Source organism: Rhipicephalus microplus, chromosome 6 (genome assembly GCF_043290135.1).
Source record: "Rhipicephalus microplus isolate Deutch F79 chromosome 6, USDA_Rmic, whole genome shotgun sequence".
Lineage (NCBI taxonomy): Eukaryota > Metazoa > Arthropoda > Arachnida > Ixodida > Ixodidae > Rhipicephalus > Rhipicephalus microplus.
Window position 1 is genome coordinate 179,571,406 of NC_134705.1, and position 25,489 is coordinate 179,596,894.

At 50.8% G+C, this 25,489-nt stretch overlaps 1 protein-coding gene across 1 annotated transcript in view; it reads left to right on the top strand.

Moving 5' to 3' along the window:
• Positions 1–23,178, top strand: part of LOC119167069 (neurexin 1) — a 64,732-nt gene extending 41,554 nt beyond the window's left edge. Inside the window, exons 14-22 of the mRNA XM_075867166.1 lie at positions 3,794–3,975; positions 5,261–5,515; positions 7,546–7,870; positions 14,992–15,114; positions 16,671–16,846; positions 19,104–19,278; positions 19,795–20,051; positions 20,897–21,008; positions 22,319–23,178. Of these exons, the coding sequence (XP_075723281.1) occupies positions 3,794–3,975; positions 5,261–5,515; positions 7,546–7,870; positions 14,992–15,114; positions 16,671–16,846; positions 19,104–19,278; positions 19,795–20,051; positions 20,897–21,008; positions 22,319–23,040 (2,327 nt within the window). The 3' untranslated portion in view covers positions 23,041–23,178. The remainder of the gene's footprint in view (positions 1–3,793; positions 3,976–5,260; positions 5,516–7,545; positions 7,871–14,991; positions 15,115–16,670; positions 16,847–19,103; positions 19,279–19,794; positions 20,052–20,896; positions 21,009–22,318) is intronic.
• Positions 23,179–25,489: the final 2,311 nt, after the last annotated feature.

A 25,489-nucleotide genomic window follows, 5' to 3' on the forward strand; every position in this document is an offset into this window, starting at 1 on the left:
GCATTGTATAATAGCATTTTACTTCAATACTTATACCCTGCAGACAGGTACTAAAGGATACAACAGCTTGGTGACGCCCCCGCACCAGTTTATGCAGCATTTACAAAAACCATATCCAATCAGGTGCACATTATATGAAAATCGCAGTCTGCATTACCTCCATATATCATCATCATCAGCTTGACTACGTCCACTGCAGGACAAAGGCCTCTCCCACGTTCCGCCAGTTAACCCGGTCCTGTGCTTGCTGCTGCCAATTTATACCCGCAAACTTCTTAATCTCATCTGCCCACCTAACCTTCTGTCTCCCCCTAACCCGCTTCCCTTCTCTGGGAATCCAGTCAGTTACCCTTAATGACCAGCGGTTATCCTGTCTACGCGCTACATGCCCTGCCCATGTCCATTTCTTCATCTTGATTTCAGCTATGATATCCTTGACCCCCGTTTGTTCCCTAATCCACTCTGCTCTCTTCTTGTCTTTTAAGGTTACACCTACCATTTTTTTTTCCATTGCTCACTGCGTCGTCCTCAATTTAAGCTGAACCCTCTTTGTAAGTCTCCAGGTTTCTGCTCCGTAGCTAAGTACCGGCAAGATACAGCTGTTATATACCTTCCTCTTGAGGGATAGTGGCAATCTACCTGTCATAATTTGAGAGTGCGTGCCGAATGTGCTCCACCCCATTCTTATTCTTCTAGTTACTTCAATCTCGTGGTTCGGCTCTGCGGTTATTACCTGCCCTAAGTAGACATAGTCTTTTACACTTCAAGTGCACTATTACCTATCTCGAAGCGCTGCTCCTTGCCGAGGTTGTTGTACATTACTTTCGGTTTCTGCAGATTAATTTTAAGACCCACCTTTCTGCTCTCCTTGTCTAACTCCGTAATCATGAGTTGCAATTCGTCCCCCGAGTTACTCAGCAATGCAATGTCATCGGCGAAGCGCAGGTTACTAAGGTATTCTCCATTGACTCTTATCCCTAACTGCTCCCATTCTAGGCTTCTGAAAACCTCCTGTAAGCACGCGGTAAATAGCATTGGGGAAATTGTGTCCCCCTGCCTTACACCCTTCTTGATTGGTATTCTGTTGCTTTCTTTATGAAGCAAGAAGCAAATCAATCAGCTAACACTGAGAGGGAAAGTACTGGGAATTCAGAGTGTCGTTGCAGAACAGGTACTCGGCTCTTAGTGAGGAAACCAACCTTAGCGTAGATACAATGAATGATAATCTGACGAGTATCATTACGGAGTGTGCAGTGGAAGTCGGAGGCCGGGTAGTTAGACAGGACACTGGCAAGCTTTCCCAAGAAACGAAGAACCTAATTAAGAAGCGTCAAATCATGAAAGTGTCAAGTACAACAGACAAAATAGAACTGGCAGAGCTTTCGAAGTTGATTAATAGACGTAAGGTATGCGATGTAAGAAGGTATAACATGGAGAGAATTGAACACGCTCTGAAAAACTGAGGAAGTGTCAAAGCATGGAAGAGGAAACTTGGGATAGGCAAAAGTCGGATGTATGCACTAAGGGACAAAGAAGGCAAAATAACTACCAATATGGATAGGAGAGTTAAAATAGCGGAGGAGTTTTACAGAGATCTGTACAGTAGCCGAGACAACCACGACCTTAATACTATAAGAACTAGCAGTAACCCAGATTAAACCCCACCAGTAATGATAGAAGAAGTCAGAAAAGCTTTGGAGAGCATGCAAAGGGGCAAAGCTGCTGGTGAGGATCAGGTAACATCAGATCTGCTGAAAGATGGAGGACAGATTGTGTTAGAAAAACTAGCCACCCTGTTTACGAAGTGTCTCCTGACGGGAAGAGTACCAGAGTCTTGGAAGAACGCTAACATCATCTTAATACATAAGAAAGGAGATGACAAGGACTTGAAGAATTACAGGCCGATCAGCTTGCTCTCTGTAGTATACAAGCTATTTACAAAGGTAATTGCTAACAGAGTAAAGAAAACATTAGAATTCAATCAACCAAAGGAACAAGCAGGATTTCGAACAGACTACTCAACAATTGACCACATTCATACTATCAATCAGGTAATAGAGAAATGCTCAGAGTATAACCAACCACTATACATAGCCTTCATAGATTACGAGAAGGCGTTTGATTCAGTAGAAATATCAGCCGTCATGCAAACACTGCGGAATCAGGGCGTATATGAAGTATATATAAACATTCTGGAAGAAATCTACAGGGGATCAACCTCCATATATACCTCCCCACAAATGTAAATCCACTTATAGTCCAGTTCCGGTGCGTACGTAGTGATACTTCGGCTTCGTGTCGGTATAAAGCCACATTGTTTCGTAAGTTCAGGTGACCAAATGTATACTTTGACGTATCGCCTTCCTCGATTACATCCATGAGCAACTCAGTGGCGGCGCGCACGTATGCCTTAGTTCTTTCGCATTCAGGCAAACAGACACGCTTAATAATCGTTAAGCAACACCAGTCTCGTCTGCATGCGGTCACTGACGGCTTGTGTAGGGTCTGCTGCGAGACTCGCAAAGGGTAATCATGGCGCTCCGTTCGCCAACTTACACATGCAACGGGAATGATGGCCAGTACGTGTACTTGCCCCTATAAAAACTTTGAGCTCCGGTTGATGTATCATAAGGTGTTGGGAATGGTCTATATATTCCTAATGTAGAGTGGTCGCAGCAAACATTCGACGTGAGCGCGAAAAAAAAATAAACACAAAGAAAGTACGATTTTTTTTTCTTTCTTTCCGTGCGTCTAATCGTTTCCTGAAACCGTTCGACATGCAACATCAACAACAAGCCCTCACGCAAGCCATTCTCCCGTTTATAGACCTTTGGTATAAGTCACCTAACGGCCGCCAGCTTGTGCTGTTAAGCGAATTATGTTACTTTTTTGTACATCCAAACGTGATCCATCCACGGCATGGAACTTCGAATCATGCAGCAAGGAAAAAAAGAAAGGAGAATTACGTCACGTGACTGAAGGCCACTGTATCGGCCCAACACGCGATCGAAAACTCAGAGCATGCGGTAGGTTTTAGTACTCTTGGTGGCGTTTCGTTTGTGAACCTGCCGCGCGAGCCGGCTGGTCTGCGCCAAAGAAGCGCGTTTCGAATAAAAGCTACCAGGCGCCACACTCGGAAGTCTCGGCAAGTCTCGTTGCTCACGTATTCTTGACGTAAAAAGGTCCTTGTTTAGCCGACACTGCTTGCTTCAAAACGGGGTGTGGCTTGCAAGGGCTGCCTGCATGACGTCACGCTCCTTCCTCCATTTTTTTTTCCCTCCATGCTTCGAACGCACCGACCAGTTGAATTCGATGCGTGCTGGTCTACTGCAGCGCACTTCGTTTAATTGTAAAAGTTACACAACGGCAAGGCCTTCAGCTCAGTATGGCGGCACCGAAACCCTTCCGAAAGATAGTCTATACTCAGAAAATTCTACAAGGCCTTCAGCTCAGTATGGCGGCACCGAAACCCATCCGTAAGATGGTCTATACTCAGAAAATTCTACAAGGCCTTCACCTATGTATGGTGGCACCGAAACCCATCCGAAAGATAGTCTATACTCAGAAAATTCTACAAGGCCCTCAGCTCAGTATGGTGGCACCGAAACCCATCCGAAAGATAGTCTATACTCAGAAAATTCTACAAGGCCCTCAGCTCAGTATGGTGGCACCGAAACCCATCCGAAAGATAGTCTATACTCAGAAAATTCTACAACGCCTTCAGCTCAGTATGGCGGCACCGAAACCCACCCGAAAGATGGTCTATACTCAAAACATTCTGCTCCACACGCAGAGATTCGCGGCGAGCACGCCGCCCTGGAGGTGCGAACCGTGCACGTGGGAGGAGTGACGCGCGAGGGACCTCACTTCCCGGCCCGAGACCTGCCCGGGTTCGTGGGACACATGCAACAGCTTCAGCTCAACGGACAGCCCCTGTTCGAGATGGCCCGACAGGGACACATACCCAGTCTTCAGGTATGCACACCTTGGAATTCATCGCCCCTCTGCAAGGTGCGAACGCCTTATATGGGTTTTCAAGCTAAAGCCACGTGAGACACTACAAAAGCGTTACTGCACTTAATCTGGTGCGCCAGCCTGTTTCCGAGCTTGAGACGATTGATTGATTGATTGATTGATTGATTGATTGATTGATTGATTGATTGATTGATTGATTGAGTGATTGATATGTGGGGTCTAACGTCCCAAAAACCACCATATGATTACGAGAGACGCCGTAGTGGAAGGCTCCGGAAATTTCGACCACCTGGGGTTCTTTAACGTGCGCCCAAATCTGAGCACACGGGCCTACGACATTTCTGCCTCCATCGGAAATGCAGCCGCCGCAGCCGGGATTCGATCCCGCGACCTGCGGGTCAGCATGCAGCCGAGTACCTTAGCCACTAGACCACCGCGGCGGGGCGAGCTTGAGACGAAGTGAGCAATGATTGTTGCACCTATGTATGTGTCACCTTCTCCTCCTTATCTTAGTCTCTTTTTTTTAATTCTTGCTTCGGTTAAGAAGCTAAGCAGGTTCATTTAACCTAAAGATAACCTCTCTGAATTTCCTTCATCACGTCTCCCTCTCTCTCTCTCTCTCTCTCTCTCTCTCCCAACAAAGCGTTTCACTCGCAAGTCCACCGACGGGAATTAAAATGCGCCGCAAATGTGAATCTCAGGAATCGGAATTTTCTCAGCGATGTTATTGTTGAATCCAGTCGTCTTGACGCGTGGGCGCACACAGTTCGAAATTTCTCATTACGTGCAAGGAAACGAAGCGGACGTTTCTGCTATACTTGAGGGCTAAAGCGCCAAGTATAAACGACGGGACGACGGCACACAGCGCTAGTCCCTGTCTGTCGCCGCCCTCTCATTTCTACTTCGCGGCGTAACCCGAACGTTATCGGAGTAAGAACTAGACAAAGCTGCCATACTTGCAAGAAGGATGATGAGCACCAGGGTGTACGAAACTAAGACCTCCCGAAGAACGCTATTTATGACGCCTCACAATTGAGTGGAAGAAGATAACACATCTAGTTCACAGCAGCTGCTTAAGAAATCCAATTAACAACGCAGCTGCGTCAATTAAAATTTAATTATACCAAATATATATTCAATTATTATCGTTGCCGTTGTGAACTTGCAAGAACGCTCGCCACTGTGATCTTGCTATGGACACTGTCGCTCAATGCGAGTGCGAACCGGAGTTTTGGTCGCAGAAAACACCCCTCTAACACCGTTTTCCGCATCGCTTTCTCGTCAGATGACAGCCCAGCTCGGACCCCAGGGCGAGTCCTCGCAGCTGCATCAGCCGGTGACGTTCCGGTCTCGGCTGGCGTTCGTGGGTCTCCCTCAGCTGAAGGCCTACTCGTCCATGCACCTGCACTTCCAGTTCAAGACCCTCGAGCCCTCCGGCCTGCTGCTCTACAACGCCGGCAAGGGACAGGACTTCGTGGCCGTCGAGTTGGTCGACGGTCACCTGCACTACCAGTTCAACCTCGGAGACGGACCTCGAAAGGTGCGTGCGCCCGATCGCCAGAGTGGTCCGTTAGTTACAGTCAGACCACGTTACATACACAGTTGAATCCACGCTAGTCCCGCAATTTTCATTTGTGAAAGGCAGTCATGCGATGGCACAACGGTAGGTAAAATGTCAATTGAACCTCCCCATGACATCACCCCAACTAATGGTGATAAAATACACCTGTCAAGCGTGCTTCTCCGCCTAACAACCTAGTTTTGTGGCAAAGCATTACGCTTGTAAAGTATGCAGCACCGGTCGACAGACTTGCCTGATGGCGAAGCTGTGCAATCGTCGATATTTGTCAGGACATCCAAGCTTGTTCGTATGATGCCCTTAAGAAAAATTGATCATCTAGGTTAGCAAGCACCACGAAAGGTAGCATTGTGGAAACTTGGAAAATCGAACAAACAGAGACAAATTGGATTTATGGGTGCGTTTGTGGGCGCGACTTCCAAGCGCGAACAAATGAACGCGGCGATTTAATAATGTGTATCGAGTCCAACCGCTATCTACCGTATGGAAACGCCTACGAGCGTTAAAAAAAAACATGCTTTACCTACACGCACGCAGTCAATCAAAATCATCCCAAGAGGCCCTACTAACGCCAACTAACGCCTCCGACTACATAATCTGCATTGAAATTTTTTATCTATTAGCGAGTGTATCTGTTTATGAGCACTTTGTGTAAAACAGTACGTTATCTTCAATTGTTCGGTCCAGTTTTCAACGCCAGGTGTAAAGCGCGTTTCACCATTTCCCTACCTCGTCCATCGGCGAAGCAGCACGGTCGCAAACACGATTCGCCCTTTGACAACCTCGTCTAGCGGCTAAGCAGTACAACTGCTACTCAAGACTTGACAAATTTCTTTAATGGCACAGTAGTAAAATCTAAAGGTGCTTCCCCATGACACGAGCCTGACTTAAAACGATAAAGTGCGTCTGTAAATCATGCTTTTTTGCTTGGCGATTCTGTATTGTGGTGAAGCAGTACGTTTTTAAAGCGTGCACCATTGTTCGACAGCCTTAAATTAGCAAAGCAGCAGGAACTGTAAAGATTAGGCCGCGATTTCGTTACGATCTCGTAAAGTCGCGAAACACCGCCCCTCGTTTGTATGTCGGAAAACGTGCGAAATTGGCAGCTATACGCTCTAGCGCTGCGAAAATTGAGGAAACGGCGGAGCTGGTAGCTTCTCGAATTTCCCTCGTCTGCATCCTAACTTCCTTTTCCCGCCTTTTCCCACCCTAGACTTCACTAAACCATTTTATGCTTTTGCCCTTTTGCCTCTTTCCTTTTCCTTTCTCTCCTGCTCGCCCTCAAGTCACTCCACCTCCCGATCCCTTTCCTACCATTTTCTATCCATTGCTTCCCCCTCTCCCCTGCTCCTCAGATACACTTCCGATTCCCTTTTTAGTTATAATATACAATACAACGCTACGCTATGAATTGCACTCCCCCCCCCCCCCTAATCTTTTCTTCCTCCTCAACCTCACTTCTCCTTCCAACCCCTCGCTAAGTTGTGATTTGCATGTATGTGTTCTGCTTTACCATCTCCCCTCCTCTTCAGCCACACATCACTCCTCTTCGATTCTTTTTCCCACCCCTTTGCTACACTACACCACGCAATGGCTATGCTATGATTGATTGATTGATATGTGGGGTTTAACGTCCCAAAACCACTATATGATTATGAGAGACGCCGTAGTGGAGGGCTCCGGACATTACGACCACCTGGGGTTCTTCTTTAACGTGCACCCAAATCTGAGCACACGGGCCTACATTTCCGCCTCCATCGGAAATGCAGCCGCCGCAGCCGGGATTCGAACCCGCGCCCTGCTGGTCAGCAGCCGAGTACCTTAGCCACTAGACCACCGCGGCGGGGCAATGGCTATGCTATGCTAAAAGCTGCGCGGTAAACATCCACTTTCCGTGAGCATATCCGCCGAGGTTTTCGCGAACGATCTCACGGCGGAACCTGCAGCTTCAACAGCTCCACTGTTAAAAACCCTTGACACCGACGGCGCAGGTGCGTTCTAACACGGCACGCCCTCTGAACGACAACCGGTGGCACGCGGTGACCCTGGGCCGCAGCTCCCTGCGCCAGCACAGCCTGGTGGTGGACGACCGCGTGGCCACGGTGAGCAGCCCAGGCGCCAACGTGCACCTGGACCTCGAGGGGCTACTCTACCTGGGAGGAGTGCGCCGGGGCGGCTACTCGGCGCTTCCCAAGACCCTGGCGTCTCGCACGGGCTTCCTGGGCTGCCTCGCCTCGTTGGACTTGAACGGCGAGGCGCTGCACCCGCTGGACGACGCGCTGCTGCCGAGCCCGCTCGTTTCCCGAGGATGCCACGGTGAGCGCTGCAATCGCATGTTCGCACGCCGTTCCAAGACCGTCACCTGGGCGAATGCGCTCACCGTCTCAGTAAATTGATTGATATGTGGGGTTTAACGTCCCAAAACCACCATATGATCATGAGAGACGCCGTAGTGGAGGGCTCCGAAAATTTCGACCACCTGGGGTTCTTTAACGTGCGCCCAAATCTGAGCACACGGGCCTACAACATTTCCGCCTCCATCGGAAATGCAGCCGTCGCAGCAGGGATTGGATCCTGCGACCTGCGAGTCAGCAGCCGAGTACCTTAGCCACTAGACCACCGCGGCGGGGCCCGTCTCAGTAAACCAGAGTGCATCCTGCTGGTTGTTTTATGTCGCACGCAGTTGAATTATCAGAAGCTAATTTTTTTTTCGCAACTTGTGTGCTTGTTACCTGGTGCGTTTGCATTATATGTTTAGTCGTGAGTTCCCGTTTGCTTGCTATTCGCGTAACGAATTCTTTGTTTGCCTACTTTTCTTTATTTTGTTTGCTATTCCATTCCTGATTGGGCCTGTCATGGCCTGTAGTAATGCGAAACTAATTAAATAAATTTTCAGCTCTCTGGTGTTTTACTGTCGTGTTATCTTAGTTCTCGAGTCCAAGTTACCCTTCTCTCTAACTTTCCTTAATTATTCACCCACCACGATAGCTTACAAGTTATGGGGCTAGATTACTGATATGAAGGACGCGGTAGCGAATGCCGACCGCGAGTGCCGCATTTCTACAGGGGTGATATCTCGGCATGCCACCGACAAAACGTGCAATTTTTCGTCCAGATGCCCGCGTGCTTATTTTTACGCACATGGTGGTCGAAATATCCGAAGCTCTCCGCTACGGTGTCCGTGATAATCATATTGTCGCGCGTGAACAAGAGGGACTTCAGGTAAAGAATACCGCGTAGTCACAGAGGCGCAGGTCAGGGACACCACAACCAAAAACAAAAGTCTCGGCGAGAGCGCGCTAGCCCAACAACTTCTTCCTCGTTTTTTTCTCCTCGATGCGGGCTCGTGCTCGCCGCAGTTCATGGCCAGGTGGCATTATTCCCCCACTGAAAAAAAAGCATCGCCCCGATGCTCGCGCGAATGGTAGTGGATAAGCGGAAGTAAAGCAGACATGCACACTGTGGGCACACTTAAGAAAAAAAACAACAACAAAAGAACAAGGCTGAGGCACGGTCCCACTAACGTACGAAGTACGGCTTGAGCCGTACAACGTGAACAATCTCTGGGTAGTGCTTTCGACGCTGGGGTGACATGGTTCCATATGGAACCACCTCATAATTCACGTCACTGATGCGACGCACTACTTTGTAGGGTCCAAAGTAGCGACTCAGGAGCTTTTCGGACAACCCTTGGCGGCGAACCGGAGTCCATACCCAAACTAGATCTCCTGGGTGGTATTCGACCTGTCGATGGCGAAGATTGTAGCGGCGTGCATCTGCAGTTTGTTGTTGCGTAATATGCAGGCGTGCCAACTGTCGAGCTTCTTCGGCAAACTGAGCAAGCTGCTCAGCGTCAGGTGTGAGCGACCCGTCGTAATCGTGTGGCAACATAGCGTCCAACATGGTCTGGACCTCACGCCCATAGACGAGACGGAACGGTGTGAATCGTGTCGTTTCTTGGATGGCAGTGTTGTAGGCGAATGTTACGTATGGAAGGACCTGATCCCACGTCTTGTGTTGAACGTCTACATACATGGACAACATATCGGCGATGGTCTTGTTAAGTCGTTCCGTCAGGCCGTTAGTCTGCGGATGATACGCCGTCGTCTTGCGATGGCTCGTGAAGCTTAGCTTGAATACATCGTCAATGAGCTGAGCCGTGAAAGCTGTTCCGCGATCAGTGATGACGCAAGACGGGGCGCCATGGCGAAGAACGATCTGTTCGACGAAAAACTGGGCAACATCGGAAGCTGTAGCTCGTTGCAGGGCTCTTGTCTCGGCGTATCTCGTTAGATAATCTGTCGCTACAACTATCCATTTGTTACCGGCAGATGACAGAGGAAACGGCCCCAGTAAATCCATGCCTATTTGATCGAACGGCGACCTTGGTGGTGTGATTGGTTGCAGCAGGCCTGCAGGCTTCAGTGGCGGAGATTTGCGGCGTTGACATTCACGGCAGCTTTTCACATATCTCTTGACGTACATAGCAAGTCTCGGCCAGTAGTACGCCTGTTGAACTCTGGCGAGAGTTCGTGAAGAACCTAGATGCCCGGATGTGGGTTCGTCGTGGCAGGCCAGAAGAATGTCGTCTCGCATGTCAGATGGGACCACTAGCAAGTAGGCTTTTCCATTGCCGTTCGAGTTTGATTTATACAAGACACCGTTCCGCATGCAGAACGAAGAGAGATTGCGAGAGATGTGCCGAGGTACGGGTGTGTTGCGTCCTTCTAGTTGGTCAATGATTGCGCGAATCTCGACGTCATCGTGTTGTCGTGCGATCAAGTCTGTTGCAGTGAGGACTCCGAGAAAGCCGCAGTCATCGTCATTGTCGGGATCACAAACTCCGGTAGGTGCACGTGACAAGGAATCAGCATCTTCGTGCTTGCGGCCTGATTTATAGACAATGGTAAGGTCAAACTCTTGCAAACGAAGGCTCCATCGTGCCAGACGCCCAGACGGGTCTCGTAAATTGGCTAACCAGCACAATGAGTGATGATCAGTAACTACTTTAAAGTGACGACCGTAGAGGTAAGGCCTGAATTTCATAGTGGCCCACACTACTGCTAGGCACTCTTTCTCCGAGGTGGAATAGTTCATCTCGGCGCGAGACAGGGCACGGCTGGCGTAAGCTATCACGCGCTCGGTGCCTTCTTGATGTTGGACAAGCACGGCGCCGAGACCTACATTGCTCGCGTCGGTATGAACTTCCGTGGCAGCATCCTCGTCGAAGTGAGCAAGAACTGGTGGTGCCTGCATACGCTCACGTAGATCGATAAAAGCCGCGTTCTGTTCTTCATTCCAAACGAATGGTACGTCGTCACGTGTGAGACGAGTCAGAGGCTCGGCAATTCTAGAAAAATTGGCGATGAAGCGACGATAGTAGGCGCACAGACCGAGGAAGCGGCGTACTGCTTTCTTGTCACGGGGAACGGGAAAGGAGGCTACGGCGGTTGTCTTGTCGGGGTCAGGTCGAACACCGTCTGCGCTCACAACATGCCCCAGAAATTTAAGTTCTTTATAGCCAAAGTGGCATTTTTCTGGCTTCAGCGTGAGGTTCGCAGAGTGGAGTGCTTCCAGAACAGCCTGCAGACGTTTCAAGTGTTCCTCGAAAGTGACCGAAAATACGACGACATCATCGAGATAAACTAAGCAGGTGTTCCACTTCAGACCGGTAAGAACAGTGTCCATCATTCTTTGGAATGTCGCTGGTGCAGAACACAGGCCGAAGGGAAGCACCTTGAATTCATACAGGCCGTCCGGTGTAACAAAAGCAGTTTTTTCTCGGTCTCTTTCATCAACCTCAATCTGCCAGTATCCGCTTTTCAAGTCTATGGATGAAAAATACCTTGCTCGCCGTAGTCTGTCTAGTGAATCATCGATGCGTGGCAGAGGATACACGTCTTTTTTTGTCACGTCGTTCAGCTTTCTGTAGTCCACGCAGAAACGCAACGTTCCGTCCTTTTTCTTTACAAGAACGACTGGCGATGACCATGGACTATTGGACGGCTGTATAACATCATCCTGAAGCATCTCTTCGACTTGAGCATTGATCGCGTCACGTTCTTTGGCAGAAACTCGGTAGGGTTGTTGCTTTATGGGCGAGACATCGGTGTGTATAATAATCCGGTGTTTCATAAGGGGCGTTTGACGCACCTTTGAGGATGAAGCGAAACACTCTTGAAATTCAAGCAACAGCTCCTGCAGCGCTGTGCGTTCTTTCTGCGTGAGGCTCGAATTGATGTCCACCTTTTCAAGAGCCTTAGAAACGCCGGTCGATGTCGATTGTAGCCCACTATTTATTGATGCGGCAGAAAAACATTCAGCAACGTCTTCGATGGGGTAGGCGAAAGCGATAGCGGTGCGTCGAAACAGGTGCCGCTGCTCATTACTAAAATTTGTCACAAGCAGCGTGGCACGTCTGTCGTGAAGCGTAATGAGGCTGCGGGCTGCGCAGACACCTATGCTAAACAAAAGTGTCAAGTTGCCTTCGGCGACTGCCTCACCGTCACGTATCTCGTCACACACGACTTCAACCAGGATGCTTGAACGTGGAGGCAACGTGATTATGTCGGCCGAAACACGAAGCGAACTGAGATGGCTGTCATCAGGCTTTTCTGCTTTGTCTGTAGAGAACGTCACTGTGCGCTGTCGGAGGTCAATGATAGCGCCGTATTCACGTAAAAAGTCGACGCCTAGGATGAGGTCTCGGGAGCATTCAGGAAGTATAAGGCAGCTGCAGAGAAATGTGCGTTTGCGAATGCCGACTCTAATCGTGCAGATACCGAGAGGGGTGACGACGTGCCCGCCGGCTGTACGGATTCGTGTCCCGTACCACGGCGTACCCACTTTCTTGAGATGCGTCGCCAGTTTTCTGCTCATGATGGAGTAGTCGGCCCCTGTGTCTAATAAAGCTGTAATATCGTGGCGGCCGTCGAGCACTACAGGTATATCTAGGGAAAGTCGGCTTTCTGATTCGGGAGCTGTCGTCGTTGAACCACTGCTGGTACGTACTCGCATGGATTGGGGCCCTTGTTCGTGTCGTTTATCAGCGGCCCCGCCCCCGAAGGTCGCTGTCGTTAGTTTTCCCGCCTAGGGCTGAGCGGCCGTGCTGGCGCCGCCCCTGGGTAGTTCGGGACACTTGACGAAGACCTTCTTGGAGATGGTGATCGTGACTGGCGCCGCGGGAGCAGTGGCATGCGCTGCTCGGACAGGTACTCCTCAATCGCTCTGGGTCTTTCGCCAAATCTTGGCCTGGGTGAGTCGACGGCGAAACCCTGAAGTCCGAGGCGACGGTACTGGCATTCGCGGTACACGTGTCCGGCTTCGCCACAGTGGTAGCACAGCGGCCGCCTGTCCGGTGTGCGCCATACGTCCGATTTCCGCGGGAGGAGCTGCCGATTCTCGAAATGCTGGACTGGTTGAACTGCTGGGAGTGGATCGCGATGTGCAGGGTGTACGAAACGGCGTGGAGGAGCGTAACGACTCGCAGCTTCGGCGTACGATGCAGGAGCGACGTAACAGCTCACAGCCTCGGCATAAGATGCGCGGTGAGGCTCGATCGGTACAGGCGGGGAAGCATCGTTGGACAGCGGGACTTGCAAAGCCTGCTGTACTTCACTCCTGATGAGGCTGGAGATGGATCCCGCAGCAGGTGGAGGCGGCCCGTGAATCTTCTGCAGCTCGTCGCGTACCACCGATCTGATGAGGTCGCAGAGAGCTTCGAGATTGACGTTACTCCCCGCAACTCCAATCTGGTCCACCGGCGAGGCAACATTCACGTGGCGGTCGTACACAGCTGATCGCTGCTGCAGCATGTTTTCCATTGTCGTTGCTTCAGTTAAAAACTCTGCCACAGTATTCGGGGGACTTCGCACGAGACCAGCGAAGAGTTGCTCCTTAACTCCTCGCATTAGGTGGCGCAACTTCTTGTCTTCTCCCATACCTGGGTCAGCGCGACGGAAAAGGCTCGTCATGTCCTCCACGTACGCCATCACGCTCTCGTTCGGCATTTGGATGCGTGATTGGATGGCCCGTTCCGCTCGTTCACGGCGATGGGGGTCAGCGTAACTTGCCAGCAGCTGACGACAAAACATCGTCCACGACGAGAAGGGTTCGCGGTTCTCGTACCAAGTACGAGCTCCGTCCTCAAGGCTGAAATATACATTCCGCAGCTTGTTGGCGTCGGTCCACTCGTTGAAAGCCGCAACGCGTTCAAAGTGAGCCAACCAGTCCACAACATCCTCCAACATGGAGCCACGGAACACCTTCGGCACTCGTGGCTTCTGCAGCGTGTAATTAGCCATCGGAATATTTTCCGTACCGCTCTGGGGTGGTGCAGTTGATGCCATCTCCGGTAGAGGTTCACGCTCGGGGGACAATCCTCGGATTCTCCGGCTGGCCCGGTGGACAGGTGTTGCGACTGCGGGTATAGGGCTCCCAGGAGGCGTTTGGATCATTGACTGGGCATACCCAGCGACTCCACCAGTTGTCGCGCGTGAACAAGAGGGACTTCAGGTAAAGAATACCGCGTAGTCACAGAGGCGCAGGTCAGGGACACCACAACCAAAAACAAAAGTCTCGGCGAGAGCGCGCTAGCCCAACAACTTCTTCCTCGTTTTTTTCTCCTCGATGCGGGCTCGTGCTCGCCGCAGTTCATGGCCAGGTGGCAATATCGTGGTTTTCGGACGTAAAAATTCCACAATCATTATCAAATAGTGCAAACCCAATATACTAATTTGCACCCCCCGATAAATTACGTTCTCTCTCTTATCTTGACATCAATTATTGATTATTGCATCATTATTGAGTACTTCCTTGTGCCCATAGAAGGCTGAACTACATCAGTTGTATAAAATTTTGAGATTCCTTACTAATTTAGCTGTGGTACTGTGAATGGTTGTGGTATCTCGAAGCTCTTGATAATAAATGCAATTTCTATACAAGTTTGGTGCAGATGTGATTATGTGTGATTGTTTGACTTAGCCCAGGGTATGCTTGGAGTGGTGTGATAGTAATATGTCGCGTTATGAAGAGATAGGTATTCAACGAGGGTGTGCAATCATCAAGTCATCTATTATTGGTGGCAACTAACTATTGCATCTCATCACAAGCTCGCAGAAAAAAACATTGTGCCAAATGATTTAAATTGTACTAATTCTACTTCTGGGCGTGCATTCGAAGTACGTTTTGTACTCGGGAAATTATCACATTGTCATTTTCTTCGTATGTTATGGTGCGCTATTCTTCACGACACCCTTACCGACTTTTCCCCCATGGCACTCTTTTGTTGTCACACTTGTCGTTGTTGCGCTCACTGTTGTTGTAAGAATACAGCCATCGTAACTGCGTAGGATCTGGACGGTGCCAGTTCTTTCCCGTCTACGTGAGGAGGTAAGGTTGCTCGTAACACGTGACTTCGCGCTTGCATTTCTGCGCAGCCACGTGGGCCCCGTGCGGCGACGCAGCGTGCAGCAACGGAGGAGTGTGCACGCCCGGCTGGAACGAGCAGCAGTCGTGCGACTGCGACGCAACATCCTTCAGCGGACCCACGTGTTCGGACGGTAAGCAGAGGCGTAATGAAAGCACACACGTTACTTCCCGTAGAGGAAGGTATATAACAGCTGTATCTTGCCGGTACTTGGCTACGGAGCAGAAACCTGGAGACTTACAAAGAGGGTTCAGCTTAAATTGAGGACGACGCAGCGGGCAATGGAAAGAAAAATGGTAGGTGTAACCTTAAGAGACAAGAAGAAAGCAGAGTGGATGAGGGAACAAACGGAGGTTAAGGATATCATAGTTGAATTCAAGAAGAGGAAATGGACATGGGCCGGGCATGTAGCGCGTAGACAGGATAACCGCTGGTCATTAAGGGTAACTAACTGGATTCCCAGAGAAGGCAAGCGGGTTAGGGGGAGACGGAAGGTTAGGTGGGCTGATGAGATTTAAGAAGTTTGCGGGTATAAATTGGCAGCAGCAAGCACAGGACTGGGTTAACTGGCGGAACATGGGAGAGACCTTTGTCCTGCAATGGACGTAGTCAGGCTGTTTATGATGACGATGATGATTATGATGATGACGTCTCCCCGTAAAGGGTACCCTGAGTAGTGTGCGAAGAGGCCAATTTCTGTAAATACGCGCTTCTTGTTCATCGTCATAGACGTTCATGGTTGCGCAACACTGCCGTTTTAGGAGCCCTCTCCTCCACCGCACTACCGCTCATGCCTTTATTCGTACTACTGCGCTGTGTGTGTGAGAGAGAGAAAGGGATAAGCTCGTTTATTATACAGAGGAGCGCAGCGCTTCTAGCGGCATCCACTCATACCAGAACACGCGCAAAGGGGAGCGAGCACTCTACCGCAGAGCCATTTAGTGGACGGTCCGAGTACTATAGCGTGGTGTTACGTAGCGTTCCGCTGTCACCACTGTTGGGTAACGCGTGTTTCTCAGCTCGCGGCTGCCACCGCGCAGAGCTGACAGACGGAGCGGACAAAGCGACGTTGAGTTAAGGCAACATTTATGTACAGCATAAATAGAGGCCTTAAATTACATATTCGGCACTGGGGCCGACAGCTTAGGGAGCTCGAAGAGATGAGATGACTTCAGACGCTCTCGTCTGTTTTGACGCTATCGTCTGCTGCTGGCCGACGCGCCGCTTAGTTCTTTTAGAGTCCCTGGTGTCCCTTGCGTCAGCAGCCTCCAATCAGGAACGCCGCTGGTCCTTGCGTCAGCAGCCTCCAATCAGGAACCGCCGATGGATTGTACCCATTGGCGAGTGGTATGCCACGCGTTGCCCAAGACGCGCCGGGCTAGATGACGTCTACTGCATCATCGGGCCGGAATCGGACCCGTGGGTGGAGGGAACTTGCCGTGCGTTGCGTAAGACACACCGGTGACGGTGATGGTGTCAGCCGGGCACGCTCGCTGGTTTTGGCGCTGGTTGGCTTTGCAGAAGCAACGAAGTTCGGTTTGGACTCCAAGGCATAACAGTGACTACAAACAACGGACAAGCCCCTACCACAAGCTTTTTCGCATCTAAAACACGGGCTAAGCAGTGTGTCCCGTGCAGAAGCTTCAATGTTCCCTGTATTAACGGTCCCATTTTTTTTCTTCTTCGCAGAGAGCATCGCGTACAAGTTCGGTCCCCGACCGGGCCTGGTACGCTTCACGCCGAGTGGCGGACCGCGAGCGGCGTCTCGCGCCGACCTCCTCGCACTGGCTTTCCTGAGCACGGCCGACGACGCCGTGCTGGTGCACGTCTCGGGACCCGACCAGCACTTCCTGCTCCTACACATTGTGAGTGTTAATGGCCTACCGAGCATCTACGCATAGAATAGGGATTAAAAATTATATAACAGGTCATGTCACCAGAGCCGACGTGTCGACAAAGAGGCAAGTCTTCTTGTCGAACCGACGGCTCCGGCAAATCCCTGTTCAGGAATATTCATCTCCTCAAGCCTCCACCTGCACCTGAACCTCTCTCTTGTTTGGATAATACGTACGCTCAGAAGTGTGGAGTCGCTCGCTGGACTCCGTGCCGACCGGTTGTGCGCCCGCGCGCTCCGCGCGCTCGCGACCTTCGGCGTCATCGTAGCTCTGGCCGACTAGGCTCGCCCTACGTCACCTCCTGCCGCCGACGACCTTCGACGGCAGTGAAGCTCTGACTTACTGGACCTGCTCTACGCCATCTACAGACGCCGACAACATCTCTCGCAAGTGTACCCCGTCCTCGGACTCCAGTGACCGTGCTTCCATCTTTCCTGTCTCTCCTATCCCCCAGATTGTTGTTGCTTCTTCCTCTTTTCTATACCTTTACTCCTAACTTTTATATCCCTCCTCACCCCCATCCCTTGTGAGCCCTGTGGCGGTGTCGCTCACTGAAGCAGACAATAACGGGGTTCACTTTTCTCTTCCTTTCTCTTTCTCAAGAACCACTACGCACAGAAGTGTGACTAAGAAAGTTCACGAGTGTGACAGTATACACTGAGTGTAACAGTGACCGTAATGTGACAGTAGCATTACTACGTGACTGTAGCGTTTATACACAAGAGTACGGCTATGTCACTGCAGTGTAAACACTGCAGAGACTCTGGCCCTGTGAACGCAAAAAGCGCGCGGGCTTCGCGTCTTCGTGTCAATGTGCTCTTGCGCTGCTCTCATCTATGATAAGCGCAAGTTGGCAACCCATCCTATGCAGCCATGTCGTACCAACTTTAGCCCACTTCGAAGCACTTATGAAACTCAGCATAGCTAAACAAGTTGTGGTAGTTACGATTATGCCCGCGATTCGCCAACTACCCACCAAATGTCGTAAGTTCTTGAGCGACTGCATCCTGGTTGCATCTGGAAGCTTCAATTGCGCCTGCTCTCGAGGAAAGGCAGCTGGCTGCTATCAGAACGTATAGCGAGAAGACATCGTAGCGGACGAGGGCAGATGCGGACACAAGACGAGCGCTGTATCGCGTTTCCGGTGCTCGTCTGTCGCGTTGCATTCCATTGCAAAATGCAACGTCAACTATGTGGCCCAGCGTCGCGCCCAAGTTATTAGCTACGCTTTGCGTGTACTATACTCGGCATCGGTGTCAACCATAACAATGTTGATAATATGGACCACCAATGTACCTCTTTTGACGTCAATCATTTCGTTTTAAATGTGGTCCTGGCGCAGGGAAGCCATTATGTAAAGGAAAGGGTCTATCCTTTTCGCTCCTTCTACCTTGCTCCGGAACGCATCTTAATAAAAAAAAATTGGTCGCGTATCTGTGCGCTTCGCTACAAATGTCGTCGAAAGAAGATATTCCGCAGGCCTTCCTTCGTGCATAGCGTGGCATTTTCAACACAGCCTAAGGACCACTAGGGTCTTTAGAATTACGTATTTATGTATTTTCTAGTTGAAGACCACACGACCTACTACTCATGCATTGATGCCTCACATATGAGTAATATTAGCTTTTTGATCGACAATATTCACTTGTATCACCGCGGCCACCACTTCAAGATGGCTGAGCTACAATAGTTACAAGCTTTATACAATATTTACAGCAATTGAAAGTGAAAAGGTGTAAAGGAAAAAAGAAAGAATTAGAGCAAATGCTTCTTAAGCAAAGTAACACACTGATAGATAGATAGATAGATAGATAGATAGATAGATAGATAGATAGATAGATAGATAGATAGATAGATAGATAGATAGATAGATAGATAGATAGATAGATAGATAGATAGATAGATAGATAGATAGATAGATAGATAGATAGATAGATAGATAGATAGATAGATAGATAGATAGATAGATAGATAGATAGATAGATAGATAGATAGATATAGATGGATGTACGGACGGACGGACGGACGGACGGACGGAAGGACGGATGGACGGACGGACGGATGGACGGATGGATGGATGGATGGATGGATGGATGGATGGATGGATGGATGGATGGATGGATGGATGGATGGATGGATGGATAAAAATTTTTGCGTTCAAATATTCGAAGACTGTCGTCTTTAAAGTACGAACCAACATCGCGCTTTGCTCCTAATTCTTTTCCAGGAGGGCGGCAAGCTGCTGGTGACGTACAGCGCGGGCAACGCGGGAGACCTGACGGCCAGCGATCCGGGCCTTCGAGTGAACGACGGCCGCTACCATGTGGCCCGCGTGCGACGGGACGGCGCCAACGTCACGCTCACCGTTGACGACCGGACGGCGCACGCGAGAAGCATCAAAGGTGCGCACCCGGAACCATCCTTTGCTGTCCACGTTAATCTATCGACCCCGCTATCATAAAAAGCGTGAGACAGGAAGGAGACAGGATAGAAGAGACAAGAGCCCTCGTCTTATATTCTGCCTTGTCTCGGCTCTGCATGACGCTCTTGAATACGGACGACGAGCTCTCTGTAGCGTATTTTTTTTCCTCCACGCTTTCCCAAAAGCCGCCCACCTTATTTGGACACCCATGCAGTTTCCACCAGTTCTTGTATTCGCGAAGCTTTCTTTTTTGCCGGCTTCATCAAATGCGAAATAATACCATAAATTGTAGCTCTCCGTGCCACAACGGTAGCGCATCATGGCCAGTCGTTTTATGGTCTCTTCGGAAAACTGAATCACCGGATGAAGCATTTCAAATGTTCGTCGTTGAGTTGGGACCTGACTCAAAACTAGATTATATGGTCAGCTCTCTGTTCAGCCACCTGCACGCGGCGAGTTTAGTGCGAAAACACAGCCTCTCAATGGGTGCCGGCAGGTCGCGCCCCTGGCGTACTGTCCCGCTACTTTTCGGTGGAGGCCGGCGGCTTCCGTAGCAGTCACCAGCAGGGTGGCGCCGACCGCGACACCGTGCAGCGCCCCTTCGAGGGCGTCATGGCGGGCCTGGTGTTCGACGGTGTGCGCCTCCTGGACCTGGCCGCCGAGAACGAGCCCCGGGTTCGAATCCAGGGGGACGTCCAGCTACTACTCTCCATCCCGTACGAGCCGCCAAAAGGGTCGCCACGCATGCAGCAGGTGGGCCACCTGCTCTCTCTCGCACGATCAGAACATCGGTAGCTTGTCATCTGAAAGCCTGTGTTATATGAAGAGCTGCCGCTTTGCGACTCGTATAATATAGTGCACGATGTGTCTCTCAAATGGCATCACTTGCTATTTCCACGTTCACGCCCAATAGTACGAGATTCGTTTCTTTCGGTGCCTGCCGAAAAGACAGTCACTCTTCCTGCAGTGATATCGTGGTATAATGTCGACCACATATAAGATGAACACCTTAATAGTATATTCAAGTCGTCATTACTAACACATTTATTATATGTACTTCCCGAGAAAAATGGTCATTACATGATTCACACTATGGTGCCGATAAACATACTAATATGTGTCTTTTCAGTTATGTACTAATCATCAGGTTATAAGCTGTCTTGAATACTAATGAGGTGTTCACCTCGGATGAGGACAACCCCTTAGTGCATAGCACTGAGACGACCTAAGTTTAATGCATGACCAGCGTAGCCCTGTTCACACCTAAAGATGATCACTAAAGACCTGCAATCGGCCACATGCCTTGTTTACCCTGAATATCGCAAGAACAGGCGCGCTTGTAACCCGTTGCCACTGATTCTATAGATTCAAATAACACTAATCAAAGCCACGTTCCCTAAGCGATTACGTTTTATTTGGATGTAATCAATCAATCAATCAGTTTATTATCGATTGATTGTTGTAAGGCAACATGATTACAATGTCAAGCCTGCTTGAAGATACGTACCTGTGTGTTTGCACGCTATGCCTTCACGCGGCATACTTTGTGTTTTACGGAATGAGTTCGAGTGACATCGACGGTTGTGTTTGTATCGCAGCAACCGCGAGCCTCTCCCGGATCCTACGAGGGCGACGACCTGGTATTCTCGGAAGGCTCCGGCTGCTTCGACAGCGACGACGACGATTGCGGAGCGGACGGATTCGGCTCTGGTAAGGCTCTAAGCGGTTGTGGAAGGAAGTAGTGAACAGAAAAGTTCCGAGCCGTAACTGTCTCTCCGTATACGACAACACCTCGACAGGTCGTCACAAGGATGGGGTGTGAGTAGGGAAAGATATAAGAAAGAAGAACTGACAGGATGTGAATTGAAAAATATAGACTGCCACGCGCCGGCCACAAGCACGAATCTTACAGCCAACCAGGAAAGCCGCCAAGAACACCGTCAGAAAAAGGATTGCCAATCAAGGAAAAGAAACGGGCCTTAAAGGCGTGCTTTAAAGGGTCCCTGGAACGTTTTTTTTTTTACAAATTCCGTTTTTATTAGACCACTATTGGAGCAAATCTGGCAGCAGAGTTCAATCGAAACGCCCATTATTAACGAAGTAACGTATACTGAAAAAGTACCCTCCCCCTCCGCTCCGCCTTCCAGCCTCAGCTACCCTCAACTCTTCCTTCGAGCCCCGAGCGCTCGAAGGAAGAAACCAGAGCGCTCGAAGGAAGTTATTCACGGCGCCTGCGTCACGATGAGGCGTGAGACCGCGTAAATCCCGCCGCCGATCCGATATCGGCAGTCTGTGCTGCGCGCTCCACAGCCAATCAGATCAGCTGGAAACGATGACGTCAGAGGGGCAGAGCGTGTCGCTTGGTGTGCTTTAGCTGTCTATGCTAATTTAAGTCCACTTCGAAGGGTCTGGCCAATCGAAGGGCCAATCGAATGCACACTGTGCAAGACTTCCGTTAACATTGTGGGCAGGCTGAGAGAGAACGAGAGAGAGAGAGAGAAGCAAGGAGGTTGACCAGACGCACTTCCGATTCGCTACTCCGCCCTGGCAGAATGAATAAAGAGGCGGAGACAGAAGAAAAAAGATACATGGATAGAATTACGCGTGTTCTTGGAGGAGCACATAAATACTGCAGGCGGACTAGCAGATCTGTTGGCATTAGGTGTTTCAGTAGCGCTTTCGTCGCCTTCTTTTGTGCCTTCCAGGGCACATGTCTATGGTCCTAGAATCTTGGTCGTAGAAAATGGTCTCGGGTCTGGGTTATTCAGAAGCATCCACAACGGGCAAAACAAAGGCAAACAAAGCTTTCGCTCATGGTAACTAAGGGCCGAATTCACAAATAATTCACTGAACTTAAGTTTCGGAAGTAATTTTTCTCATTGGCTAGCCAATCTCGCTAATGATATGACCCGCATCGTGACCGACTGAAATTTTATCTTACAAAAATTACTGTGCAAGGCGATTTTGTGAAAACAGGCCTAGGTTTACAATAGCTCAATTGAGCCTTTTGTTTTTTTCAGGAGATGACCTCATCACGGCCGTGTACGTGCAGCCGACCGCGAGACCAGCACCCTCGCCTCCACCGGTGGTCGTCACTCACGGCGACTGCGACGACGAGGACTGCCTCGACGGCGGCTCCGGCTCGGCGCCCGACGGCGACGAAGACGACGACAGCGGTGACGGGGCGTCGCCGACGCCACCCGACCAGGGGTTCTCGAGCAGCTCGACGACTCCGAGCACGACGGCCGCGGCCACGATGACGCCCTCGACGTCCACCACGACGCGACGTCGCCAGCACGAGTGGAGCATCGTGCGCACATTCACGGTGACGCGCGCCCCCTGGCAGCCTCGAAGCACGCAGGGCGCCCCGCCCGCCGTCATCAGCGTGCCCATCCCGGAGTTGACCGTGCCGGACCAGGAGAGGGCGCGCCCGGCGCCCAAGCTCAAGAGCTCGGCGGACAGCACGGCCTTGGTGATCGGCGTCATCGCCGGCATCCTCATCAGCATCGTGATCGTGGCGCTACTCGTGTACCAGTTCCGAAGCCGGCCAGCAGGCGCCTACAAAGTCGAGCAGGCCGGGGCTGCAGCGGTCGCCACCGGAGGCGCCTCCAAGGGCGCCGGGGCGCCGCAGAGCGAGGCCTACCAACCCGTGGCCACAGCACAACAACTCAACGGCGCCGTACAGCCGAAGGCCGGAAACGGAGCCAAGAGAAAGAAGGACCTGCGAGAGTGGTACGTCTGAACCACCACGACCACCTCAACAGGACCTCCACGGGCCCCAACTCCTCGACATGCGACGAGTTTACGTCTTTCAAAAAAAAAAAAAACACCGGGGCGGGGCCGCGCCGCTATCCCACCCACAACTCCCCAAACTTCTTCTAAGTCGTCGCGTGGCTGCAAGAAGTTTTGGCCCCGCCCTGCAGCCAAGGAGAAGAGACTCCAGCGCTCATGACGTCATCCCAGTGACGTCACTGCTACCACTGCAGGCCCCCCGCCATTGCCGTACAAAATAGACTCGCGCCGCAGGAGGATCGCATATCAGTTTGGACAATGTCCTCCATTTTGGTTCTGCCCCGCGCAAGAAGCCTCGGTGCACGTCTTCGTCTTATTCTTCCTTTTTTATGTTTTATATCTGTGTGTGTATTTCTTTTCTTCATTTATTCAGCGACGAAAGGTGCGGACCGACCTCCCGTGCTTTGTGATGACCTCACTGTAGGTGGACAAAGTGTTAATCGTGCCGCGATCGGGCAGCAGCGAGCAACACCAGCAATAATTCTAGAGGACCGATGATGACAGTGCAGTTAATAAAACTGGGACATTGCGCGCGTGCGTTCGCATCAATTTATCCATTGCTGCGCAATGATAGGCTCAGACACGAGTTCTCTTCCGGGAAGCTATATAGTTACCCTAAAGCGCAGGTCATTCGTAAGAGCTGCTCATTGGTCTAACATAATTTTATTTTGAACCGATGACGTCAACAAAGGTGACATAAGTTAGTTTTAATAAGAAAGAGAGAGAAGGACAGAGATACAAGGAAAAGAAAGGAGGCTAACCAGACGTTTGTCCGGTCTGCTACCTTGTACTGGGGAAGAGCGGTGAAGGCGTGAAAAGAGGGCACGAAGAGGAGAAGGGAAGAGAGGTGCACAGAATCACGAGCCCACTTGGGGAGCACATGCATCCAACATATAGACGGTTGCTCAGATTTGTTGAGTGTGGAAACCTCAGTAATGCTTCAGTTGTTTTTTGCATGCGCTATCAAAGCACACGTGCAAGGTTATTGACGCGTTTCGACAGAAAATGATCTGATGACTAAAAAAAAAATCAGACACCATCATACGCGACTCTCGCTCAGCCATCACCAACTACAGCAAAGGCCGCATTTCTCCTCAAGCGCATCGCATCCTCTGTCAGGTACAACACTCCAAAGGCAACATGATCACCATGACATGGATAAGCGCCCACGCGAGCCCAGTTCACCCACACCTTCCCAACCTCAACGAGGCCACCCACTCCCTTGTGCGAGGCCTTGTCAACCGCGCAGGAGCTACTGGAGACGAGATGGACACCAGGGACAATCTGACTACCTACAATGACCCCGTTAAGAACTTTTACCTCAGGCGCCGAGTATTTCCCCCACCTCACCCCAAGCTCAACCGGGCACAGGCCAGCACTTAGCGTTTACTTCAAACAAACAGGTATCCTTCGCCTGCCCGCCTTCACCTCATATTCCCGGACGTCTACACAACCTCACGCTGCCGCTGCTGTGGCACTCACCCGGCTACGCTTCCGCATGTGCTGTGGGAGTGCCCGGCACAGAACAGACACACTAACACCACGACCCTTTCGTCGAAACTCCATGAGGCTCTGCGGAGCCCCGCTCTTGACGACCAAACCTAGGCGACCCAACACGCCCGTCAGGAGGCGTCGAGGCAAGCCCTTGACGTCCCCTCATGGGAAGCCTAGGCCCGGCTACCTAAACCTGCTGGTTTCTTATGATCAAGTTTATTCTTCCTCCCGAGCCCTCCTAGATAGAAAAAGAGAAGTCGATTAACAGCACAAAACAGTTTCTTTTGTTTGCATGTGTATCAGGGACGAAACTTGGACATTGCTGGCGAACTGGTCCCTCATCACAGCGGAACCTGTTATAAAATCACAACAAGGGTCGCGAACCGTTGAAGACCGACACGTCAGCGCGCGTCAAGCTGGTGTCTCGGGACCCATGCAAGTGTGCGCAGATCGAAGCACGTCAAGCGTCAGGGTGTTGAGGAGGAGGAAAAAACTTTATTTTCAGAATCAGGTAGCCTCAGTGGTACGGTTCAAACGCCTAGGTGTCAGCCAGGGGCCCTTGGGCCCTGGCAGCGTCCTTGGCCCGTCAAATTGTCCAGAGATGTTCCTCTGGGTCTGAGCTGAGCAAGACGGTCCCCAACTTCTCACCAGTATCGATTGTGCGACCCTGTCGGACCGCCTTTGGGCAGGCCCACAGGATGTCAGGTGGGTCCGCCCTTTTCTTACATAATTTGCACCTGTCGGTGTATTGATTTGCGTAATAGTGGCTATGTGCCAGCGGGTCCGGGTACGTGTTTGTTCGATGGAGGCGCCAGGCCAACGCTTGTTACTCGCCAAGGGTGTGGTGCGCGGGAGAATACCGGGCCCTCTCCAATCGATAATGATTTAAAATTGCTTACATTAAA